Below are 26,523 nucleotides of genomic sequence, written 5' to 3'. Positions count from 1 at the left end.
GATTCATGGACCAAGCTGTGACTGAGCCCAAGATGGCTTCCAACTGTAGTTCGTTTGAAGTGATATTCCCAGGGATGGTTTTTAATATTTCTGTGAAGTTCTTCTTCAGATTCCAACATCTTTTCACTTCATGAATGAGGTCTTTGTATTTGGTCATTTTCTTGATTTCTGCATCGTTAGTCAAAAATCACTGGGATTAACACCTCAATTAGCAATGCCTTCTCTGTTTTTTTTGTACTTAAGTTTGATATCTGTTCGCAATGCTTTATTTTCGATGTTCACGCTCGATGGGATCATGAGGTTGAACGTGAGCGGTACTTCACTGTTTTCAGTCCATGCTTTTGGTTCATTTTCCCACAAATTTTCTGGAAATTGGATCGCAAAGTTTTTGCATTTGTGTCAGCAGATTACTTTACAAACTCTGTTGTGCCATTGTGTGTACAGCTGTTCTGACATGTTTTTTTTTATGTGTGTTTGGTCATTAAGCATCAAATATCATTCTCTTTGCTTACCCCACCTCCACCCCTCACCTGTCTGTGTTTTTTCCTCCCCCCCCCCACTCTTCTTTCTTACTAACATTTGATTTTGTGTTACTAGATGTACGATTCCACCGCCTCGCCCCCATTTGATTTCGTGTCCAGGATTATTCTTGTAAACGTGTTCTTTGTGAAACTTGAATTGACTAGTGCAGGCACGTAGGTGTGTAAACGAGTAGGTGTGTAAACGACGACTGGATTGGGGCATTTTTTTCACCCCCTCACTTCCCCCCACCCCACCTCTCTCGCCCCCTCCTCTCTCCCCCTCTCTCGTGCCAGTACCCTCTCTCATAGGTGAGGCGTGCCAGTATGTGCAGCTTCGTTCCTTCGCTCTCGTAAACAATGACTGGATTGGGGCATTTTTTCAATTAGATCGGACCAACCATATCATAAATGGCCATAACTTGGGAAACACCTTGGAAACATACTCAGGTCCCCAGCGGCAATTGTGCCGTCATATCAAACGAAGAAGAAGAAGAAGAATTCTGACGCCCTCTCTCTCTCGCTCCCCCCTAGTCTCGCCCCTCCTCTCTCCCCCCTCCTCTCTCGCTCCTCTCTCTCGCCCCCACTCTCACCCCTCCTCTCTCGCCCCCACTCTCACCCCCTCTCTCGCCCCTCCTCTCTCCTCCTCTCTTGAATTGTGATGCCCCTCTCTCTCACCCCCTCTCTCCCTCCCCTCTCTCGCTCCTCTCTCTCGCCCCCACTCTCACCCCTCCTCTCTCGCCCACACTCTCACCCCCTATTTCGCCCCCTCCTCTCTCCTCCTCTCTTGAATTGTGACGCCCCCTCTCTCTCACCCCCGTCTCTCCTTCCCCTCTCTCACTCCCCTCTCTTGCCCCCTCTCTCCCCCCTCTCTCGCCCCCACTCTCAAACCTTAATATCAAACCTTGAAAAGGCACATTCGCGGGGCCCCGGCAATATTTCTGGCAAGTTTCAATCCGATCGGACCGGTGGTCGTCGAGAAACTGCGGTCACAGACAGGCCCACACACACACACACACACACACACACACACACACACACACACACACACACACACACACACACACACACACACACACACACACACACACACACACACACACACACACACACACACACACACACACACACACACACACACACACACACACACACACACACACACACACACACACACACACACACACACACACACACACACACACACACACACACACACACATACACACATACACACATACACACATACACACATACACACATACACACATATACACACACACACACTGCTGGAATTATAGATATATGTTCATGGGATACTTTTGCTTCGTTTAGGCGTGACCCCACCCTGACCTCGACCCCGACCCCCACCAGACCCCAACGCCGACCCCCATTGCCTCCGGTATCCAGCACAGGAATAAATCATAAAGTAAAGGTGAGTGTGACAGGTGAAATGGCGGGTTTGTGAGTGTCAATGATTCCCCGATCACTGCACGTGTTCAATGTTAAACGGATTCCGAGGATCGATCGAAGATGTTCCGAACGTGGAACGTGTATTTCATCCCCCTGGTCGTGATAAACCCCAATGGACCTTGTGTTCCCATCCCTGAGATTCACTTTCCACGGTCACGGTTCGGAAAACCCCTAAAGGGTGACGACACCTTCCCACTGCTGGACCAACAGTCCCACAAAGGTCTCTGATCACCAGGAAGCGTTTAACGTTGTGAAGAACACCTGCCATCTTGAACGGTCATTGGTTTGTGCGATTAGTGATGGAAGGTAAATATAACAATTAGTAATAATTCATAAACTAATGATCCGTTAAAAAGGTACAAGTCGTGTAATTATGTACGTACTTTACACCAATCACAGCGAACTCAACCACGTGACACGCTTGACAGTGACGTCAGAGAGGTCCAATGGCCTCGTGCAGCTGTGTTTTTGCGTTCACACTAAAACCTTCTCCCACCTGTTATAAAGGTGAACACTTGTAATGTTGGCGTTTTCCAATCTCGTCAACACCTGTACAAAGGTAAACCTTCGGGTGAACGGAGATGGACATCGTGAAGGAGTTTAAATAAACCCTTTAAACAAGGAACAACCGCTCCACGTGGTCTTGTCGTCTCTTGAACGGTGTTCGTGAGGGAAGGGAAAGGTGATCGATGGGTTGTTCCGGTCCAGATACATGACAGATAGTGATATTAGTAAACGAAGGTGTTGGGGGTTTGATAAGATCAACAACCGTGAGATTATGAACAAAACGAGAACCGCGAGAAACACAAACGGGAATGAAACACGTGGAGGTGTTTCCAACGAGGTCCGCGTTTAGGGCGTGGTCTCTGAGTTCATTGTTCATTGTTCGGAATCTTCCATGGTGATCGGACGTGTTATTGTTTACGGCATCTTCACGGGGTCTTCGTTTAATTGGATCTTCTCTTCAAGGTGTTTAACGTGAGTTTGTGCTGATGTTGGATCGACGGTGATTTACCAAATTTCACACGAACTGTACGTGAGTTCTCTCCGGTGATTCTCTTGTCTCTTCCTGCACACACAACTCCATTGTTCTTTTCTCATCATTATCCCTCGGCGATGTTCAGGAAAGCCGTTTTTAATTGGTTATCATGTTCCTGGCGTGACGACCTGTTCAAATGACTTGCCTGAACGGAAGTGTGTCGGTCACGTGACTCGGTTCTTTTCGTTTGTGAGATTTCAAATCCGTCATAGTGCGTTATAATTATATAAATGTGTAAATTATTAGGAGTAAATTATATAAATGATACGTCACAGTGCGTTATAATTATATAAATGTGTAAATTATTAGGAGTAAATTATATAAATGATACGGCACAGTGCGTTATAATTATATAAATGTGTAAATTATTAGGAGTAAATTATATAAATGATACGTCACAGTGCGTTATAATTATATAAATGTGTAAATTCAGGAGGTGACCTCAAATTTGTCAAATTTGAAATGAATTTTGTGGTATGCAACCTCGGTTGCTAAGCAACACATGAAAATCCGCCATTTTGTTACTTGGCAAAATGGAATTGATTGAAAAAGCTTGTTGACATTTATGGCGGTGGGAAAAAATTAAAATCGCAGTCGATGTAAATATTGTTCATCGGATGTTTTAACAATATCATATTATGCGTGCGGGCAGTTTTCCCCGTAAATAGACATTTTAAAGCGTTTTTCTCAAAGCAACGGCCCAGCCCGAGCTCCCTAGCAACACCCCAGCCCGAGCTCCCTAGCAACGCCCGAGCAACGGCAAACAAATCGATAATTTTTTTTAAATTCTCAGTCAGTTCTCTGACAGTGAAAAGTCTGAACGAATAGACATTTATTGGATTATTTTTCACGCGTTTCCACACAGAGTGAGTACCACCCAGTGTGAACCTTTTTCGTTTGTCGATTTCTGCATTTGCCGTCAGATGTGTCCAACTTTTGATGTCGCTGGTGGTCGCGAGGTCTCGAATAGTAATGGCTAAGATCAAGTTCTTACAAAAATCAGTTTTCTTTTCACCATTAAGGCTGAAATGATGGACAAGCATGACAACCTGGGTCTCACTCGACAATTTTATCTTTGATATTTATCCAAAACACCGGCGAGGCCGGTTATAAATGTGTAAATTACATGTATGTATATATATATATATATATATATATATATATATATATATATATATATATATACACACATATATGATACGTCATAGTGAACATAATAAGTGTAGAAGTTTTTCATCAGAATTGACAGTGACCGGACGAGGCCCCACGCATCGCCTGAGAGTAACGAACAAGACAGTTGAGAGAGTAACAAGTCAGGGTCTTTCACTCAGCGTAGTTATAATGCAGGAATTATCTCCCTGGAAAGGAAGTCACAGAATAAACAAGAGAGAATTTAAATGGGAATGACATCGGTATCTATGAACAAGGAGATGGAGGGACGCGGTTTGTCCGATTGACAGGAATTTTTCACCATTGGCGTAACTTCTCATGTAGAATGTTTTGATGATAATTATGACATCATAGCAAACATGGTGTGACAGCTGTGTTGGAAAAAGGAAAACTTTGGTTTTCTGTATCTCTGAAACCGCTCCATGGAAAAAAAAAACAATGAAACTTGGCACATGTGAAGCATCATTGCGATGCGTCATAGTGCGTCCATGTGTGAACTTCACTTACACATGGATGCACAATTTCCACATGGGAAACATGTGTGATGTTTTTTTTTGACGATGATGTCATAGATGGCTTCTTTATGACGTCATAATTGCAGACATCGAATGATTTATCCGATCATTTTGAAAAAATTTGAGTGATCTTGGGCTAAATTGTATGGGGGAGGGAAATGATGACGTCATCGGTCACGTGGTTCGGCAGCTATAATTGTTTTCAACATAAAAACCTTCAACAATCTTCTCCGAAACGGCTGAACAGATCAAGGCAAACCTTTACAGGTGTGATCGCCTCTCCATGAGGAACAAAAAGTTATTGAACAATGATGTTGTCAGTCACATGGATTGGCAGCCATATTGAATTTACCCTCAAACCTTTAAAAACCTTCTCCAGAACGGCTTGATAGATCAAGGGGAAACTTCACCCACATGTTCCCCAAACCTTTGGGATACCAGGGATCACAATGTGATAATGTTTCACCAAGTTATAAAAATGATCAACATGATCTAGTACAGTGGTTCCCAACCTTTTTTCTGTCATTTCCCCCTGCACCCAATTCAACCATCCAGATTTCCCCCTTCATGTGTATGAGAGAAAGAACAGTTAAAACACACTGAGACTATTTACTAATTTATTTTTCAAATGCACTAACACAGCTAACATTAAATTGTATTGAATAAGAACACAGCATTTTAGTGTGACTTCTGGCATTGTTTGCCGTTCACGAGTCCTTCAATGTCTGTGGGAGTTATGGAGAGCGCACAGTGAAGATCCGCCTCCACCTCCAACTTGTTGCGTGCCTTTGTTTTGAGGTGTACCAGTGCCGAAAATCCTGTCTCACACAGGTAGGTGGAAGAAAACTGGACCAATATCCGCAGAGCATTGGTCGCAAGAAGCGGGTAGGTTCTTCGGACTTGGGTCCAAAACTCTTCCAGTTCCATATTCTGGAAGGCATCCTTCGCTGTAGAGTCGTTTTTCAAGTCCAGGAACTCTTCCTGCCACGCTTCTGGCACATCATCAACGTTCCTCTGAAATGGGTCTCTGATAAGCTTGTTCTCGTTGCTCTCGTTTGTGATCCCCGGGAAGTAATACTTGAATTCTTCCTCCAAGCCTTCGAGGTGTTGTTTGATATCCTCGGCAATTGGATCAGGCAGACCATCCTCCATATCCTCCACACATTCGTTCAGAGCGAGGAATGAGGAAAAACTTCCAATCCCCGCTCTTTTCTTCCACAGTTCCAGTTTAGCCACGAAAGCTCTGATCTTGTCCGACTGAAAAAGAATGTTGGTCCCTTTGCCCTGCAGTTTCCTGTTGAGCTCGTTCAATGCACTGAAAATATCGGATAAGTAGGACAGCTGCACACGGAAAAACTCACCCTTCAACGCCTCCAGAAGCACAACATTCTCTTGGGCCCGAAGGAAGGCTACCACCTAATCAAACAATTCCAGGACTCGCTGCAACATGTTTCCCTTTGAGAGCCACCTCACCTGAGTATGAAACAGCAACGATTCGTGGTCGGCTTCCATGTCTTCACAGAGCCGACGGAACAGCCGAGTGTTCAGAGCGGAACCCTTGATAAAGTTGACGACTTTGATGACAGTCTCGAGATGCCGCTTGAAGTTCTTGGGGAGAGTTCTCGAAGCAAGCGCCTCTTTGTGGATCAGACAGTGTGTCGATTCCACTGCCGGATTCTTTTGCTTGACGAGCGTGACGAACCCCGATCGAGAGCCGAGCATGGCTGGGGCACCATCCGTGCACACCCCAACCAGAGACTCCCAGCTGATGTTGCTGTCTTCGAAAAGTCATTGATAAGGTCCATCACATCCTGAGCTTTGGTCGTGGTCTGGAGAGGTTTGCAGAAGAGGAATTCTTCTGCAATTCCTTTTCGGTGGTATAACGAACAAAGACCAACAGCTGGGACAGATTCGCAACATCTGTCGATTCGTCGAGTTGAATCGAAAAAAACTGTGACCCTCGAACCTTCTGAACAACTTGGTTCTTGATGCTCTCAGCCATATCATTGATCCGTGACCGAATGGTGTTGTTTGAAAGGGAAATCTGGGTCATCTTGTTGTGGGCAGCCTCACCAAGGACCAACTTCACGCACTGCAGCATACAGGGCTTCACCAATGTTTCACCAATTGTGTGTGGTTTCTTCTCCCTCGCAATCTTGTACGAGACTTCGTATGACGCTTTCACAATAGCGTCCGTTTGCTGACGAAACGTTCCAGTTGAGTCCAGTCTCATCTTCTTCAGATAATTTTGTTTCAGCTTGAAGTATTCACGATCCTTGTTCTGTAGTTCGGGATGGCATCCTTGAAGGTGTTGCTTCATCTGGAATGGCTTCATGCTACCATTCCCCAAGGTCTTTGTGCAGATGACACATTGTGGCAGATGTTCCCCGTTATTCACAACGAACGTAAAACCGAAGTCTAGATATGCTTCTGAATATATCCGTTTTCGACATGATCACTTGCGGACCTGAAAAGAACAAGAGAGATCATATTAAGACATGTAATAGAAAAGAACAAACTAAAAAAGAAGAAAGAAAATAAAACATAAGAATGAAAGCGGGTAAAGTTCAGGAAACGGGTACTCCTGAGAAGAGAAGAACAGAAGGCTATTACTGGAAATTATTTTCTAATTATTTTCTGATAATTTCCAGAATTTTAATTCCAGACTAGAATTTCCCCCTGAAACACCCAAACACCTGTTCCCCGGTTGGGAACCCGTGATGTAGTACGAGTGACCGGTTATTAGCTGCAAAATGTCCAAAACCCGGTTTCGTTCAACAACTTTCAAAATTTGACCTTTGCATTACCTTTAAAGGTCAGAAAACAATGTTGTGGGCATTAAAATAAGGAAACAGGATACGTGCTACAGCTTATTGGAGTTAGTTTGTCGAAGAAGGTCGAAAACCCGGTTTGATTCCCACAACTTTGAAAATTTGACCTTTGTGAACTTTAAAGAACAAAGGTCAAGGATTATGACCTCTGGTGCAAAACTTCCTCTGGAACATTCCAGGAACAATATAACGTCATATAGGCTATATGGCATTTCTCACTCCTCGGATTATCCATACTTTGATGAAATCAGCGTAAAAACAAACTTGAAGGGGGCGCCACGGGCAAGGTGTTCGAGATAGAGCAAAATGGTTTCAAGACTTAAGGTGGGGAATGACCTCAAGATTATGCATAAAAAATATTGCCATCCGAGATCTCAAAGTTTGGGCGGTCGTATGATTTTTATGTCAAAATTAGCAATTTCTGAGTTTGTGACCTTGTGACCTTGACCTTGGGACGAAAATGAAAAATTGAGCTCTGTGGGGCTATGCAGGTAAAATTGGGCTAACCAAATACCGAAACCCCTGCCAGATTCGACAAACCCCTCGGAGAAGATAATTTTTTATGTCAAAATTCGCAATTTCTGAGTTTGTGACCTTGTGACCTTGACCTTGGGACGAAAATGAAAAATTGAGCTCTGTGGGGCAATGCAGGTAAAATTGGGCTAACCAAATACCGAAACCCCTGCCAGATTCGACAAACCCCTCGGAGAAGATAATTTTTTATGTCAAAATTGGCAATTTCTGAGTTTGTGACCTTGTGACCTTGACCTTGGGACGAAAATGAAAAATTGAGCTCTGTGGGGCTATGCAGGTAAAATTGGGCTAACCAAATACCAAAACCCCTGCCAGATTCAACAAACCCCTCGGAGAAGATAATTTTTTACGTCAAAATTCGCAATTTTCTAAGTTTGTGACCTTGTGACCTTGACCTTGGTACGAAAATGAAAAATCGATCTCCGTGGGGCTATGCAGGTACCATTGGGCTAATCAAATACGAAACCCCTGTCAGATTCGACAAACCCCCTAGGAGAAGATGCAAATTGAAATCAGCTACCCCCTAAAAACACATGTTTTTTTGGGCGTGGCTCCGCCCATAATGGGCGCACCACGTCCATTCTCAGGAAAACACAACTCGATTATGATATAAACCTCCCACCCAAATTTTATCAAGATCGGATCAAAACCGACGGAGCTATGCTCGGGACAGACAGACAGACAGACAGACAGACAGACACACAACAATAACGAATATAGTGGTCACTTATTTTTTTCGTGAAAATATTTTTTCGTGAACCAATGGGTCATATGATCTGACAGCTATATTGGTTTGAACGAAAATCTTTGAAAAAGTAATTCTCTTGAACCCCTTCATCAATCGACATAAAATGTCACAGTTAAGATCGAGTAGTCATGGGAAATATATGTTTTAAATTACAACCTGATCGGATACATGGTCGAGCAGCCAGAATAGTTTAATATGTTGAATCTTAGTTCAGGGATTTAAATCAAATTTGGTGCAAGTATGTATATATGATGAAATAATGTTGAGGAGGCATATCTGGTGACGTCTCGACATTGAATCGTGTCCTTCTGGTTTTTTCCTGGGATATTGGCTTCAATTTGCAACAGTACACCAAATGTAATGCCTGGTGTTGACTTAATGGTTAGGGTGGTGGGCTTGGGATCCTAGGATCCCGAGTTCAAATCCCACTCGGCTGTTGAATTAATACCAGGTGGGGTTGACTCAGCCTGTCATCCTTCTGAGGTCAGCAAAATGAGTGCCTGCTTGCTGGTATCCTGTGTCGGAGTGGTGACCTGTCCAGGATTGGACCCAACAGCCAAGGAGACTTGCTTAGGCAGCACCAACACTCTGCACAGAGTGTGGTCCCAATGGATGGATGGATGGATGGATGGATGGATGTCAAATTTCATCTCCCTCATCTGAAAGGTACAAAACATTTATACGAGTGAGTGAGTCAGTGGTTCGAAAGAGCTCTACATGTTGGAAGATTTAATGTGGTGTGTGTGGAGAGCATACTCTTTCCCCTGGCTTTATGATAACGAGAGAAAAAGAGCCAAAACCCAGGATAAATATGTGGGACGACCGTGTGTCAGCAGACGTGTTATAAACCATGATGTTTGGGTCCAAAGCATGTAACGAATTGATGTGCAGTGTATAATCTATCTATAATTCCAGCAATTTCTGTGTGTGTGTGTGTGTGTGTGTGTCTGTCTGTCTGTCTGTCTGTCTGTTTGTCTGCGACCGCCGTTTCTTGACAACCGCCGGTCCGATCTGATTGAAACTTGCCAGGAATATTGCTGGGGACCCGCGGATGTGCCTTTTCAAGGTTTGATATTAATCGGACAAGTGGTTCCCAAGTTACGGCCATTTATCTGTCGACCAATGACAAGACAGGATGATATGACGTCACGAATGACGTCACAATTAATATTTATTTATTATTATTATTATTATTATTATTTTTTGCACGATTGACGGTCCGATCTGATTGAAACTTGCCAGGAATATTGCTGGGGTCCCGCGGACGTGCCTTTTCGAGGTTTGATATTAATCGGACGAGCGGTTCCCAAGTTACGGCCATTTATCTGTCGACCAATGACAAGACACAGTGCTATGACATCACGAATGACATCACAATTAATGTTTATTTCTTTATTTCTTTTTTTTTGCACGATTGACGTTACAATTCTTCTTCTTTTTATTCGTTTGTTATGATGTCACAATCGACGCTGGGGACCTGAGTATGTGCCTTTTCAAGGTTTGATATCATTCTTTATCCGTTTCAGCTGTTTCTCAAGTGTTTCCCAAGGTTTGAAAGCTGTTTTTTTTTCGCAAGGTTTGAATTAATTGTTGTGCTTGGTAGACATTTGTGAATACATTTGCAGAGAGACGCGAGAGAGGAGGGGGGAGAGAGGAGGGGGAGAGAGGGGGAGAGGGGCAAGAGAGGGGGGCAAGAGAGGGGGACGAGAGAGTGGAGGGAGAGAGGAGCACGAGAGAGAGGAGGGAGAGAGGGGGACGGGAGAGTGGGGGCGAGAGAGAGGGCGAGATAGGAGGGGCGAGAGAGGAGGGGCGAGAGAGGAAGGGCGAGACTAGGGGGAGAGAGGGGGAAAGAGAGGGGGGCAAGAGAGGGGGGAGAGAGAGGTGGCGCGAGTGAGGAGGGCGAGAGAGAGAGGGGCGAGAGAGGGCTGCACATACTGGCACTCACCTACGGGCCCATACTAGTTATTCAAATGAAGAAGATTTGTGGTGAGAGGACTCGTATGGTTTTTTTTTTCAACGCAAGGCGTTGAAATTTTTTTCCACAACTGCTTGCTCTTTTAGCAGGAAGAGCATTAATAACGGACACTTGTGTGTCCATTGAGATAAAGCATCTGGTTAAAAAAAAAACCCATTAATAGCTTTACCACCTGTTTGACATGAAAACTTGTGAAGGTGACAATTTCCCCCTGTGTCCCTCATTCTCTCTCTCTCTGTCTCTCTCTGTCTCTGTCTCTGTCTCTCTGTCTCTGTCTCTCTCTGTCTCTCTATGTCTCTCTCTGTCTCTCTCTGTCTCTCTCTGTCTCTCTCTGTCTCTCTCTGTCTCTCTGTCTCTCTCTGTCTCTCTCTGTCTCTCTGTCTCTCTCTGTCTCTCTGTCTCTCTCTGTCTCTCTGTCTCTTTGTCTCTCTCTCCAGGATTGACTTGATTCAAAATGGGGAAATCCTATGTACAAAAGACGAAAAACTGGCTGGAAAGGCTTTTCGGAAAGCGACAGGTAAACTACACAAAACCACGTACACCTGTCACGGGAAAACAACACTTTTGAGAAACGAACACAACCACATTTTTTTGCAAATGTCTTAACACGTTTTGATTAAAAAAAAATCTTCCTGATAGAAATTAGCAAAAAGGGAGGAGAGTGGAAGCGTTCCTGAAAATGATGTCCAGGTGGCTCAGGAACCTGAAAACTTTCCTGAGGAGGTACACCTGGAACAGGTGCGCCAACACAATGCAGAAAACATGCAGCAGGTACGTAGCTTTGGGTGTTCATTCCCATTGACTTGGGTTCTTTTTCCAATTCCTGCTCAACATAACATGACTGTGTCAGTTCTAGTTGTTCTCGAAACGCCTGAAATCACAGAAGTAGGAGTGGTGCAAAGGTAGTGTGTATACAGTACCACACCAATAATTCAGACAGAACTTGGAGAAACTTATTTTCTACATGGCTTGACTTTTGCAGATCGAGCAACTGAAAACACAGCTTGAAATTAATGATCAGCAGGGTCGTCAGATTTCTGACAATCAGAAAAATTTTGAAAATATAACTACAAATCTGGATGCAAAGCTGCATCATTTAGAGCAGATGCTGCAAGAAAACAATGTGAAGTATCATGAGCAGGTCAGTACCTTCTGGGATTTATACACAGTACGGTATAATCTTTCCTTTGTCTGATTGATAATGTCTTCACATCTCACACAATACACATACTCGTACTCCCAGTTGCTGTATTTGTATCCCCCTCCTGTACTGATTGACATGCTTATTGATCTGACTTGCAGATAAAGTCCCTCTTGGTTGAAATTGAAGTGAAGGACAATCAGCATCAGGCTGTGTGTCTTGAAAACAAGGTGCACACAGACACCATTAAAAAACTTAACATCGACTTGGTGTGTATGGAAGAGCAGATAAATCATCAAAAACTGCAGCAAAAAACCAATGAAGCTAAGTTGAAGGAAGAGGTACGCACCCTTGCATGGTATTTCTTGTTTCAATTGTACTGTACACTCTTCCGTGTGAGTGATTCATCCACGAATTGTCATTATATTTGCTTGTATATGTGAATTATAATATTATCTTGGTGGTTGTTACCATTGTTTCGAATGCAGCCTCTGGCTGCTGGCTGCATCATTTCTGGAAGCACGGTTGTGCTGCCGATGTTTCCAGTAAACTGGTACTAATTTTGCCATCCTCGGAAGGATGACAGGCTGAGCCAACCAACCTAGTGTTATTTCAATGAAACGACGGTCAGATCTTCTGACCCTAACATCTCAAGCCACCCATGTCGGGAAGCTCACACCAGGCTTATCTTTCGTGGTGTTTCTTCGTTATGCTGTATCTGTCTATTCATGAGCACAATGTTTCTTCCACACAGGTCGAGATGCTTTCTCAAATGTTGAGTGTGAAAGACCAAAAATTCAAATCGATTTCCTTGAAAAATGACAAACTTTCAGAGAATCTTGAAAACGTGATGAGCGACTTATCAGAAGTGGAATCTCAGCTCAAGGAGCAGCGACAACAGGAGGCGCAACATCAACAGAAGGACATTGAGAGCTGCAAAAAAGTAAGGAACAGTTATCAAACGTGGGATGACAGATGTCAAGGGAGTGAACATTATGTTCACTCCCACACTTTCCAGAGGTCATGCTGCTCATGTGACTTTTACAAGTGGAAGACTGTTTTATGAAATTTGTGAAACTCCATGTGAATGTTGCACCTTTAACCAGAATTAATCCCAGTTTAGACTTTTTTGTATGTGTTTGTACATTGTTGAGGCTCGTATGATAGCTAACACACAACACACAGTAAGGGGGATGAGAGTGGGAAGGACAAAACAGTGGGGAACAGAGACATTAGGAGATCTGTAGAAGGGAGAGGGATGGGACGGGGAACATGGGGTATACAAGATGGACATTGCAGGGAATTTGAAGGAGATGAGTTTGGGGATGGATTAATGGGGGTAGAAAAGATCAAGGATTTGGATGGGGTAAGATCAGAGGTGGTGGTGAACAGCTGTTTTGAAGGCCTGGAGGGAAGAATGGGAATGAATAGAGTGAGGGCATTTATTCCAAAGGCAGGAAAAATAGGAATGAAAGAGTGAAGGTGAGCAGTCATTCGTGATTTTGGTAGTTTTACCAGAAGGGGGTTGTTGGTGGACATTGAACACCCTGTGGAAATATGGTGAGGACAAATCTCAGACAGAGTGGGGGGGGGGGCAAGACCGGAAAGGAGACGGTAGAAGCCAGAAAGACTACCGACCAGCCTGCGGTGAGAGAGTGAGAGGCGCAAAGACTCAGCTTCACCACGGGAGATACCGATGATCCTAAATGCCTTGGTTTCCACAGCGTGAAGCCGAGAAAGGTGAGAGGCAGGATCACCAGCCCAGAGGGGAGAGTGGTACTCCATCCCACTGTGGACGAAAGCTTTATATGTGGTCAGGAGCTCAGGTGGGCCGAGGAAGGACCTTGCACGATGGAGGATTCCTAGTCGGCAACTGGCTTTGGAGGCTAAGTTGGAAATGTGACTTTCCCAGGAAAGATAATGGTGGATAGTGAGACCCAGAAGCTTGAAAGAAAGGACTTCTTCCAGAGGATTGTTGAGAAAGTAGATAGGGGGTTGAAGGGGGGGGGTTCCAAAAGGTCCTTTTGGAGAGACATAGTGAGAGTGTGAGATTTATAAGGATTGAAAGACATGTGCTGGACCAGCTTGTGATTTTATCCAGATCTGCAGAGAGACTTGAGAGGAACACCTCCATAAAGTCTTAATGTTTATTGATTGAGAATTAGGAGTGCTCAACTACGAGCTGTGTGCCATCGAATTTTCTTTCAAACATGTCGCTTTCTTTATTTCTGATTATGTGGAACAGAAAAGAGAAAGTTTATTGGTCAATCACACTGTCATGTTTCTGCCCCACAGATCGAGATGCTTTCGCAACGTTTGAATGCGAAGGATGAAGAACTCAAAGCGATTACGTTGAAAAGTAATCTGCTTTTAGAGGATCTGATGAACGTGGCAAACAACTTGTCAGAAATGCAATGTCAGCAAGAAAAGGTCATTGAGAGCTGCCAACAAGTAAGTAACCGTTATCAAACAAGTGGGACCACAGATGTCAAGGGAGTGACCATCATGCTCACCTCCACATGAGTTTTAACACCTTGCAGTGGTCATGATGATAATGAGCCATTTACAAATGGATGAGTGTTTATTGAGTTTGTGAAACTCCGTGTGAACTTTGTGCCATTAACCCGAATTAATCCCAGTTTAGACTTGAGAGGAACACCTCCAAACAGTCTTCATGTTTGTTTATTGAGGATGAGAAGGAGTGCTCAATTACGAGTTGTTCACTGTTGAATTTTCTTTCAAACATGTTGCTTTCTTTCTTTCTGGTTACGAAGAACAGAAAACAAACTTTGCTGTCGATGACGCTGTCATGTTTCTGCTCCACAGATCGAGGTGCTTTCGCAACGTTTGAGTGCGAAGGATGAAGAACTCAAACAGATGACCTCAAAAAATATGGTCCTGTCAGATGATCTGATGAAGGTTATAAAGAAGTTGGCAGAAGTGGAACGTCAGCAACAGGAGCAGCTGCAAGTGAATGAGTTACAGAAACAGAAGGTCGTTGAGCACTGCCAACAAGTAAGGAACCATTTTATCAAACATGTGTGACTCCAGATGCCAAGAGGGTGAACATCATGTTCACCATCACAAGCTCGAATGAGTTTTAACTCCTTGCAGGGGTCATGACGATAGAGTCATTTACAAATGGAAGAGTGTGGGAATTTGTGTACTAATGGAAGAGTGTTTGTGGGAATTTGTGAAACTCCGTGTGAACTTTGTGCCTTTAACCCGAATTAATCCCAGTTTAGACTTGAGAGGGACACCTCCAAACAGTCTTCATGTTTATTGATTGAGGATTAGAAGGAGTGCTGAATTACGAGCTGTGTGGCGTTGGATTTTCTTTCAACCATGTCGCTTGCTTTCTTTCAGGTTACTTAGAACAGAAAACAGAAACTTCACTGTCGTTGACGCTGTCATGTTTCTGCCCCACAGATCGAGGTGCTTTCGCAATGTTTAATTGTGAAGGATGAAGAATTCAAAGGGCTTACCTCGAAAAATACAGAACTTTCACAGGATCTGACGAACCTGAGAAGCGAGTTTTATGAATCGGAGCAGCAGCTGCAGAAACAGCTGCAGAGGCAGGAGCAAATTCACATTGATTCCCACCAACAAGTAAGCAACCATTATCTCACAATGTGGAACTTGCTCGATACTGTCTGACCTTTGAAGACAAAATAACTGATCCTCAAGAGTTGAAGATAATGTTTCCTTGAATGTGTGCTGATGTGTTTTTAATCACTTACAGGTCACACTGCTGATGGCTGATTTCCAAAGTAAAAACGAATGCTTGGATGCAGTGATTCTTAAACATAATTCCATCATAGAGGAAATGTGCCACATGCACATTAAAGTGCAGAATTTGGAGCAGCGACAACAACAGCAACCCCAGCAGCAACCATTTTCGCAGCTTCCTTTCGAGGGAGTGAAGCTTGAGAAGCCTCAGACGCAACAGATGTACCAAAATAACCTGCAGCGTCGTCAACCTCAGCAAAACAAGGTACAGCAACACAATCTCAAGAACCCAACAGAAACACTCCCATTCCCAGCCGATATTAAAAACAACCTTGTCAGTCAGTCATCAAAAGCTTGAAAACAACTCACATTATTGATCGTTCGAATCATTTTACAATCTGTTTTTACTTTATAATCCGATATTTATTTGTGATTCCCTCGAAAAATGGCACTTTTGAGCACAACTTGAACCATTGACTTACACCAGGAAGCAACATATCATAAACATTTACATAGAGGGAATTGGTGTCTACCCCTACTCCCTACCCTGAACCCTGAACACCCCACCCCCCCCCCCCACAAGTGCAACCAAAGGTTTTCAACTTCCTCTGTTTAAACAACAGATATAAACAATCACATGAACATCCACTTCTCAAATTACAAGTTGTACGATTCCTATTATTATAATTTTTGGAACGGGTGCAGTGCCTATTTCACAGTAACCGTCAATCTCGTGTTTCTCTGCCTCTGTGTTATTTTAAAGACTATTTATTATGTTCAACAGAAACCTCGTGTTTTGCACCATGTGAGTGAATATGATGAGCCACTCAAATCTTCCAGTAATGCCTGGAGGCCCACGAAGAAGAGAGGGATGATGAGTGATGATGAAGTGAGTTTGTTGTTCCATTTGAAAATGTGGCCATTTGTGGAGATTTAATGTTCAAATATACTTTTCTTTCTGAACTCATTTATTCTTTTGACTCCTCACGAATGACGCCTCCTTTGTTTTACTCCCATTTCCTTTCCCAAGGATATAATTCGGCAGTTTCGATCTCTGCTCAATAAATTGACGCCGGAAAATTTTGACCGGATTATTCATCAGATGAAGCGCATCAATATCACAAAGGAAGGTCATCTGAAGGACATTGTTCAGCTTGTCCTGAACAAGGCAATGATGGAATCAAAATTTTCAGAGGTGTATGCAAATATGTGCTCCCACCTTTCAAAGGTAAGAGAAGTACACCATGACCACAACTCATCAGGGAAAGAACACGACTAACAGACATCCTTTTCTGAAAATATCTGCTCTTCTCCCCACTTCCCGTGATCTCCACCTCCCTGTTTCACAAACTGATACATACTGCCCCAGCAATCTCATTTCCTCCCAAACTTGTTTACCCTCTTTCACCACTTCTTTCTCAGCCTCACTATGCTCTTCCCTTCTATTTTTTTCACTTTTTATTTTCCCAATTTATTTTGCCTCCCCCACCCCCTTTAAAAAGTATTCAATGAATAGATGCCCCTTTTCTTTAATAACATCCACCATTATTTTCTTTTTACAGATTGCGGTACATGAAACAAGTAAGCCAGGTAACATCCTAAACTTTCACATACTACTCATTCAAGGCTGCCAGGATGAGTATGTAATAGGGATGGATGGGAGCTCCAGCTTGGACAATGAAGCGTTCAAGGAGAAAGCCCGACAGCGTGCTCTGGGTAACATAATCTTCATCGGGGAACTATTCAATGCAGAAGTTTTGCATGAATCTATTATCTCCGACATAGTTAGGGAGTTGCTCAAAGATGGGAAGGAGCAGTCACTTGAGTACCTCTGTCGTCTCCTTGGTGTTGTTGGACAGAACCTGGACTCCAAACAACCCGCAATGGTAATGAAACATCACTTTTGAATTCTCATAAACACATTTACTCTTATACTGCCGATTTTCATCATCTTTCTTGCACATCTTCATTTTGCTGACTTAGCACCGTATGTTTGTGTCTCGACAGATTAATGAGTATTTCACCTCTTTGAATGAACTCTTGAAGGGGAAAAAAATGTCGTCACGCATTCGCTTCATGCTGCAGGATCTGATAGATCTTCGCAAGGTAAGTCATTCCTGTCTTCGTCTGGTGTGCCAATTCACAATTAATACCTGCCTCAAAGCATTTGCATGTCTAAGTGCATGTATCCTCTTCCCTTCCTCAGCGGAAATGGATTTCACGTCTAAAGGGTCAGCGACCGATGTACCTTCAGGAGGTTCGTGAGGAAGCTTCTTAACAACAGCAATGATTAAGATGACACTACATCTGAAGGTATGACACATGAAAGAAGACGAAGAAGATCTGAAGTTACCACCGACTGTTGTTTTATTTTCGAAGTCTCATGAGATTATTATTTTATTCTCCAAAATGTATCCATTTGCAAACGATGTGGTTGGACCAACAAACAATTGTCATCTCATGGAAATTACAAATTTGTGACTCGCATCATCACTTATCCAAAACAGCTGCTGCAAGAGAATGATGACAAGTATCACGAGCAGTTGAGTACCTTCTGGGATTTACTCACAATGCAGTATAATCTTTCCTTTGTCTGATTGATAATGTCTATCATCTCACACAACACAGCAACCCACACTCCCACACACATGCTGTACTCACTGACATGCTTATTGATCTGACTTGCAGGTTAAGTCCTTCGTGGAGATACAAATGAAGGCCTGTCATGACGAGGATGTGTGCCTTGAAAAGGAGCTGCGCACAGACAACATTTCAACACTTTAAACACTCGCTGTTTATGGAAGAAGAGCTGCATCATTAACAACTGCAGAAAAATTATGATGAAGGGAAGTTGAGGAAGCAGGTACGCTCCCTTGCATGGTATTTCTCGTTTTATTTGGATGGTACACCCTTCCATGTGAATGATTAATTCACTAATTATCATTGTCTATGCTTGTATGGGTGAATTGTATTGTCTTTCATGGTATTTCTTCATCATGCTTTGTCTGTCTCTTCATGAGCACAATGTTTCTGCCACACAGGTCAAGTGCGAAAGATGAATAATTCAATGTGACGACCTTGAAAAACAAGGTAATTTCGGAAGATCTGAAAAATGTTACGACCTAGTTATCAGAAGTGGACATTAAGTGCGAGGAACAACGGCATGAGGAAGACCTACAGAAGGACGTTGCGAGATGAGGAAGAGCTACAGAAGGCCAACAAGTAAGGAACTGCCATCAAACATGTGGGACTACAGATGCCAATGGGATGAACATCATGTTCCCCTTCACATTCTCTGATGAGTTTTAACATCTTCCAGGTGTCATACTGGTCATGAGACATTTACAAATGGAAGAATGTTTCTTGGATTTTGTGAAATTCCATGTGAAATTTTCACCTTTAACAAGAGGAGGAGATTGGGACCACACTCTGTGCAGAGCGTTGGTGCTGCTTAAGCAGTCTCCTTGGCTATTGGGCACAATGCTGGACGGGTCGCCACTCCGACACAGTATACCAGCATGCTGGCACTCATTTTGCCGACATCGGAAGGATGACAGGCTGAGTTAACCCCACCTGGTATTAATTCAACAGCTGAGCGGGATTTGAACTCAGGACCCTAGGATCCAAAGCCCACCCCCCTAACCATTAAGCCAACACCAGGTGTTTAACAAGAGTTGACCCATTTTGCATTTTAGCGGGACACCTCCATAAAGTCTTGACATTTATTGATTGAGGATTAGAGGGAGTGCTCAATTGTGAGCTGTGTGGTCTTGAATTCTCGTTCAAACATGTTGCTTTCTTGATTTCCCATTATATAGAACAGGAAACAGAAACTTTACTGTCTATAATAACACTCATGTTTCTGCCACGTAGGCCAAGGTGCTTTTGCAACAGATGAGTGCAAAAGACGAAAAATTTGTTGTGATTACATTGAAAAATAAGGTGATTTCGGAAGATATGAAAAAAATATTACGACCAACATTGCAGAAGTGCAACTTCAGCTCGAGGAACAATAGCATGAGGAAGACCTAGAGAAGGATGTTGAGAGTGAAGGAAGAACTACGAAACGACATTGAGAGCCTCCAACAAGTAAGGAGCGGTTTTCAAACATGTCCTGTTCACCGCCACATCTTCTGACGAATTGTAACACCTTCCAGGGATCTTGCTGCTAATGAGACATTTACAAACGGAAGATTGCTTTGTAATTTGTGAAATTGTAAGTTAACTTTGCACCTTCAATCAATTTAACTTTCTCAATAGCCCCGAATGTTCTTAGCTTCTTGTGGGGTCAGTCAGAGAATGTTTTTGTACCAGGTCTTTCACGAAGCACTTGGCTTGGCCTGGGCTCCACTGAAGGTGGTTTGGGCAGGAATTTGTAATTTGTTCAGGGTGCCGATGATCACTCACCGAATCTTTGTCAGCCACAAAGGGACCGTTAGTATCCACCGAGCAGCTGGCACCAGTACATGGGACACCCGGCTCAATGGCCACATTGTAGGGAGTAGGGTGTGGACATTAAGCCTGCCAATCCTCATTCCGACCCTTACCTGCCAATCCTAAATCCGACAGTTTAAAGTCAGGTCAGGAATCGAACCCTAAATCGACAGCTCAAAGGTAAATGTGCGACCTCTGCACCATACTATCAGAACAACCAGTAACCATCCTAAAACCAGGCTGTTCAGATAACATCCAGATCCTGTTGTCTCGATTCAAAATTGTCACACAAGTGCATTCAGAATTGTACAACTGCAAGCAGATGTACGATTGTCTCCGAATTATGCACACGTAAACTTGAACTTCAAGTTGAATTCAACTGAAAGTCTCTGTCCAAGGTCTGATTTAGTTTTCTGTCCACAAGATGTAAACCATCTGCTGGGTGCATTTGCATGGCGATGACACTATAATGGGTACTCTGGCAATGATATAAATAATTATGAATGCCACTTATGGTGACGTCCTGAAACAAAGGTGTATATGTTTCTGCATTTAACTTACTGAGCAAATATAATGTGCATAATACTACTGTTTATATACACGACTGCACGATTGTCGCCACATTGTCTTGTCACACCTTGTAAGAATTGTGACATTGCCTCTTACCACATTAGCTGGCAACACTGAAGTGTTGTGCAAGTTATATCACATTCATTTGTAGTACTCATTTACATTAGTACACATTGTACAGCATACGACACGAGCCTTAAGTATTTCAGTGGATCCGTTTGTGCTCCATCATTGTCATTACAGAGAATAATATTGTGCCTTGATCTGTGGAACATTTTCCGGAGCATTTGTGGAGTGTTACGATGAAAAGCAAGTGTCACTTCTTGTTTAAAGTCATCAGTGCAGTGGTGTTCACACAGAGGCAATGTCACAATTATTGTTACAAGGGGTGACAAGACATTATGGCCACCCTGTACAAGGTGAATACTGCAGTGCAGTGCTGAGTAGTGGTACACATATTTGCCTCTCAGCTATCTAGCTTGGGTTTGAATCCCGACCCAGCTGTAAACTGTCATCCTGGTGATTCATCATTGTGTGTGTCGTCCCTCGGACAGACGCTAAACGGACGTCCCATCTGCTGGCATTAGCTGGTGAGGTGGACGTTAAAGATCCCACGGTGTCCTTCATGAAGGGAAGGCGAGCTATCGCCAGCACCATTAACAAATTGCAAATTCCTGCCATATCCTACAAGAGGGCATTGCATCAGCGGCACAACCACCCCTAGCCAATGTTGGTACCCGCAGCGTTGTGCTGCATTTGAAAGAAGAAGAAGCTCTGTGCCAACTGGGTAGGAGAGTTTCTCAACTGTGCCCCACAATTCTACACCACAGCCTCTCTCCTGTGATGGATGTATTGAACAAAATAGCAGGAAATTATATGATCTGAGATTTTTTATTTATCACTTATCTTCACACTCAATCGATTCCATGATTGCCTTCATTTCAATATCTAATGTAGTTCGTCAAATCAATTTTCATGCTGTTCATCATTATCATTTATTTATTCATTCTATAAATCATTTTAAAGGGATTCACACAGCACAACATTCAAAGTCAACGAGTCAATGCAGATTCTCCAAAACAAAACAAAAAACATTTACAACAGGGGGCACTATCGCAGTCCTGACTGCCATTTGCCACCTATGGGTGAAAGTTCCAATCGGTTTATAAACCCAAGAATCCTGACTACTTGCACCAGACATAACTTGGCGATGAGTGGGTTCACACGCTTGTAAAAAGCAGCTTGAAAAGGATTAATTTTAATTAAATCCCACAACCTGACTATAATTGTCATGCAACAATGGGAGGCAATTTGCAATATCCTGGGAGTGTAACTCTTCATAATGCAAATTCATATGGCGACTCGTCAAGCGAAACTCATTCTCCTAATCTCGCACAGAATAATAGATACACAAAGCAACGATAATCGCTTCTTATAATGCTACAGGCCAATTAATTAGCCCAAGCGGTGGATTGGCCTTTGATAGATGATAGGGAGTGGCGTGTAACGTTGGTTCGCTCAGCCAATTAACATCTTTTGACCAACCGCTGGCACGGTTCCCCATCTACTTCAGTCATCTTTCCGGTACGGTAAAGTGACATGGATGAGGATCCAACCAAAGGTGAGTGTAGATGGCATTCGTGGTCTTTTCAAAGACGTGTCGGCCTTTCGGAGTTATCCCTGCCGCGTCCGCAACAATGTGTTCAAACGTACATCACACCTCTTGCTGGCAGTTAGTGCAGGTTGTGCAGCAAAGCCGGTAACACATTAATAACACCCGATAGCCATCTCCCGATTGTACCACATGGCCCAATGATGCAATTTTTATAACAAGGTCAGGCTAGTAGACTCTCGTGGTCAGAAGTTGGGTCATCCGATGAAGATCGGGTTGTTTTTGGCTTTAGTAAACCATCAAGAAGATTGATATTTGAGGTTGTACGGGATCGTGCGACTGCTACTTAACCTCAGTGGAGTCTCCTGGCAAATGTTGACCCTTTGTTTATCAATTTCCATCCTGTACGCAGAAACAAATAGTAATTCACATTCAAATTTTCTGAATCGTCAGCTGGGCTCCTCAGCCAGCCTGGGAGGTGTCTCCCTGCCAGTGTTGGCTCCCGTCATTCGACGCTCGATCACCCTGAACACCGTGATTTATTGTTGTAACATCGATTTGATTAAGAATAACAACTTTCATTGTGATTTTGACCTAACTGGTGTTGCACAATGTGGTACAGTAAATTTTGGTGCAATTGGCCCAGGTGGGAATGGAATTATTGTACAACAAACCAACAAAAGTGTCACACACATGCACGCCTCGCTCTTGTCGAGTGCAGGACTGTTGAGAAATTCTAAAACGATTCTGTGATTTATTCCTTCCTTGGCGTTGTTCTTCCTTCATTCTGTCACCAATGAAAGCGTCGATCATTCGGTTGATGTCGTCATGTAACTATTGCACATTAATATCACCAAGATCATAATCTGTGTTTTCAATGGACATGTTGGGGAAGGAAATAAAGTGGATGAGGAGGTGATGGGGAGGTACGGTCTCAACAAGAGAAATGTGGAAGGGCAAATGGTGGTAGAGTTTGCAAAAAGAATGGAAATGGCAGTGGTAAACACGTATTTCAAGAAGAAGGAGGAACACAGGGTGACATACAAGAGTGGAGGAAAGTGCACACAGGTGGATTACATCTTAAGTAGGAGATGCAACCTGAAAGAGATTAGTGACTGTAAGGTTGTGGCAGGGGAGAGTGTAGCTCGACAGCATCGATTGGTGGTCTGTAGGATGACTTTCGAGGTGAGGTTGAGGAAGAGAGTGAGGGCTGAACCAAGGACCAGATGGTGGAAGCTGAAGGAGGAAGACTGTTGCGTGAAATTTAAGGAGGAGGTGAGACAGGCATTGGATGGTGGTAAAGATGGGTGGGATGATTGGTCAACGACAGCAGAAGTTGTGAGGGAGATAGCTAGGAAGGTACTTGGTGTGACATCTGGACAGAGGAAGGAAGATAAGGAGACTTGGTGGTGGAATGAGGAAGTACAGGAAAGTATAAGGAAGAAGGGGTTGGCGAAAAAGAAGTGGGATAGTCAGAGAGATGAAGAAAGTCGCCAGGAGTACAAGGAGTGGCGTCGAAAAGCAAAAGAGAGGTGGCTACGGCCAAGGAAAAGGCATATGACGAGCTGTATGAGAAGTTGCATACAAAAGAAGGGGAAAAGGATTTATACCGATTGGCAAGACAGAGGGACCGAGCTGGGAAGGATGTGCTGCAGGTTAGGGTGATAAAGGACGCAAATGGGAATGTGCTGACGAGCGAGGAGAGTGTGTTGAGAAGGTGGATGGAGTACTTTGAGGAGCTGATGAATGAAGAAAATGAGAGAGAGAGAAGGTTGGAAGAGGTGGAGATAGTGAATCAGGAAGTGGGGTGGATCAGTAAGGACGAAGTGAGGACTGCTATGAAGAAGATGAAAAGTGGAAAGGCGGTTGGCCCAGATGGTATACCAGTGGAGGCATGGAAGTGCTTAGGAGAGATGGCAGTGGGGTTGTTAACCAGATTGTTTAATAAAGTCTTGGAAAGTGAGAGGATGCCAGAGGAGTGGAGATTAAGTGTGCTGGTTCCGATTTTCAAGAATAAGGGTGATGTGCAGAGCTGTGGAAATTACAGAGGGATAAAGTTGTTAAGCCACACCATGAAGTTGTGGGAAAGAGTCGTGGAAGCTCGGTTGAGAGGAGAGGTGATGATCTCTGAGCAGCAATGTGGGTTTATGCCAGGAAAGAGCACCACTGATGCGATGTTTGCTTTGAGAATGTTGATGGAGAAGTATAGGGAAGGCCAGAAAGAGTTACATTGTGTGTTTGTGGATTTAGAGAAAGCTTATGATAGGGTGCCAAGAGAGGAGTTGTGGTATTGTATGAGGAAGTCGGGAGTGTTGGAGAAGTATGTGAGGATCGTGCAGGATATGTATGAGGACAGTGTGACAGCGGTGAGGTGTGCGGTAGGAATGACGGACCGGTTTAAGGTTAAAGTGGGATTGCACCAAGGATCGACTCTGAGCCCTTTCCTGTTTGCAATGGTGATGGACAGGTTGACGGACGAGATCAGACTGGAGTCTCCATGGACCATGATGTTTGCGGATGACATCATGATCTGTAGGGAGAGTAGGGAGCAGGCTGAATCGAGCCTTGAGAGGTGGAGGTACGCACTGGAGAGAAGGGGAATGTTAGTCAGTAGGAGTAAGACGGAGTACATGTGCGTAAATGAGAGGGAGGGTGGTGGTATGGTGCAGTTGCAAGGAGTTGAGGTGGGGAAGGTGGATTGGTTTAAATACTTGGGATCAACTGTCCAAAGTAACGGAGAGTGTGGGAGAGAAGTGAAAAAGAGAGTGCAGGCAGGATGGAGTGGGTGGAGAAGAGTTGCAGGAGTGATTTGTGACAGAAGGGTAGCTGCAAGAGTGAAGGGGAAAGTATACAAGACGGTAGTGAGACCAGCTATGTTGTATGGTTTGGAGGCGGTGGCGCGAACAAAAAGACAGGAAGCAGAGCTGGAGGTGGCAGAGTTAAAGATGCTGCGATTCTCGTTGGGAGTGACGAGGATGGATAGGATAAGAAATGAGTGTATTAGAGGGACAGCGCAGGTAGGACGGTTTGGAAACAAAGTGAGAGAGGCGAGATTGAGATGGTTTGGACATGTGCACAGGAGGGAAACGGAGTATATCGGGAGAAGGATGCTGAAGATGGAGCCGCCAGGCAGGAGGAGAAGAGGAAGGCCAAAGAAGAGGTTCATGGATGCGGTGACGGCGGACATGCGGGTGGTTGGAGTGTCAATGGAAGATGTGGAGGATAGAGCGAAATGGAGAGAGTTGGTCCGCTGTGGCGACCCCCAACGGGAGCAAGCCGAAAGAGGAAGAAGAAGAAATCATAATCTGTGTTCTTGTAACTGTCATTTATCAGGAAGTAAGTGGGAATGAAGAACCTTCACTGGGTGAGTTAAAATGATCTTTTTAAATTGCAGCCTTGATGTGTAAACAGAACAGAAGAATGGTTTTCCTTTTTCAGGAAGTACATTTGGAAGTTCTGTACATGTCTCTTGGCTCCAAGTTCTCTGTCAAAGTGTCTGTGGCATGGTGTGTCCGTGAGTGTTGCATCAGTGTGTGGTTTGGTTTGTGTCCGTGAGTGGTGCATCAGTGTGGGCTTTGGTGTGTCCGTGTGTGGTGTGTCTGTGGTTTTGTGTGTGGTGTGTCTGTGGTCTGTTGTGTCCGTGAGTGGTGCGCTGTGTCCGTGAGTGATGCATCAGTGTGTGGTGTGTTGTGTCCATGTGTGGTGTAGTGTGTCTTTGGTTTGTCTGGGTGTTTGTTATGTGTGTTGTGTTCCGGTGTGTCTGTGTGTTGTGGTGGTGGTGGTGGTGGTGTGTCCATGTTTGGTGTGGTGTGGTGTGGTGTGGTGTGTCCTGGTTATAAGTCCAACCCCTCCTCAGCGTGGTAACCAGGTGAACGGCGGTGTCTCATCACCTGCCGGCTAACGGGGCTATGGCATCATCATACTCTAGGATTACAATGAACCCAGACACAAAGTGCCAGCTTATGCCATGATCTCAATGTTCCCTTCAGCACTCATGCTTTCAGAGAACTTGCAGAACTCCCAGGTGAAGATGAACTGTCCACAGAGAGCAAAGCAAGACAAGAGCTGAGTGAACTGTGTGGACCACAACGCCTGAGGGGATCACCCCTTGAACTCTCTAGCTTTGCCCCCTCTGTCGGGGTTGGAGTGACTGAATTAGGCAGAGGATGACGGGTACGAGTATGGTTGTCCCATTGCTGTTTTTACCTTGCACACGGATGGAAAAAGCTCCGAC

General features: G+C 44.0%; 2 protein-coding genes and 1 long non-coding RNA gene across 3 annotated transcripts in view; 2 read left to right on the top strand and 1 right to left on the bottom strand.

Annotated features, from left to right (window-relative positions):
* The window catches only part of TIMM29 (translocase of inner mitochondrial membrane 29), a 103,794-nt gene that overhangs the window by 25,481 nt on the left and 51,790 nt on the right, over nucleotides 1-26,523 (top strand). The window lies entirely within an intron of this gene.
* Nucleotides 1,860-26,523, top strand: LOC147024879 (uncharacterized). Its single transcript, XM_085885229.1, has 18 exons — nucleotides 1,860-2,969; nucleotides 11,241-11,320; nucleotides 11,443-11,574; nucleotides 11,786-11,944; nucleotides 12,106-12,285; nucleotides 12,699-12,887; nucleotides 14,240-14,395; nucleotides 14,771-14,959; nucleotides 15,374-15,553; nucleotides 15,687-15,938; nucleotides 16,458-16,562; nucleotides 16,704-16,901; nucleotides 17,236-17,559; nucleotides 17,681-17,779; nucleotides 17,880-18,215; nucleotides 18,362-18,536; nucleotides 18,715-19,762; nucleotides 25,369-26,523. Exons 2-15 carry the CDS (start codon nucleotides 11,258-11,260, stop codon nucleotides 17,949-17,951), a joined length of 2,298 nt encoding a protein of 765 aa, XP_085741355.1. The 5' UTR covers nucleotides 1,860-2,969; nucleotides 11,241-11,257; the 3' UTR covers nucleotides 17,952-18,215; nucleotides 18,362-18,536; nucleotides 18,715-19,762; nucleotides 25,369-26,523.
* Nucleotides 9,288-15,823, bottom strand: LOC147024880 (uncharacterized). The gene is made up of 3 exons (XR_015059256.1): nucleotides 15,685-15,823; nucleotides 15,430-15,511; nucleotides 9,288-9,487 (listed from the first exon to the last, which is right to left on the bottom strand). It is a non-coding gene; the product is annotated as an uncharacterized LOC147024880 (long non-coding RNA).

This window comes from Eptatretus burgeri, chromosome 6, assembly GCF_056783735.1.
Source record: "Eptatretus burgeri isolate ZD-2024b chromosome 6, Ebu_testis_v1, whole genome shotgun sequence".
NCBI classification, from domain to species: domain Eukaryota; kingdom Metazoa; phylum Chordata; class Myxini; order Myxiniformes; family Myxinidae; genus Eptatretus; species Eptatretus burgeri.
This window is presented reverse-complemented; position numbering and strand designations above follow the sequence as displayed.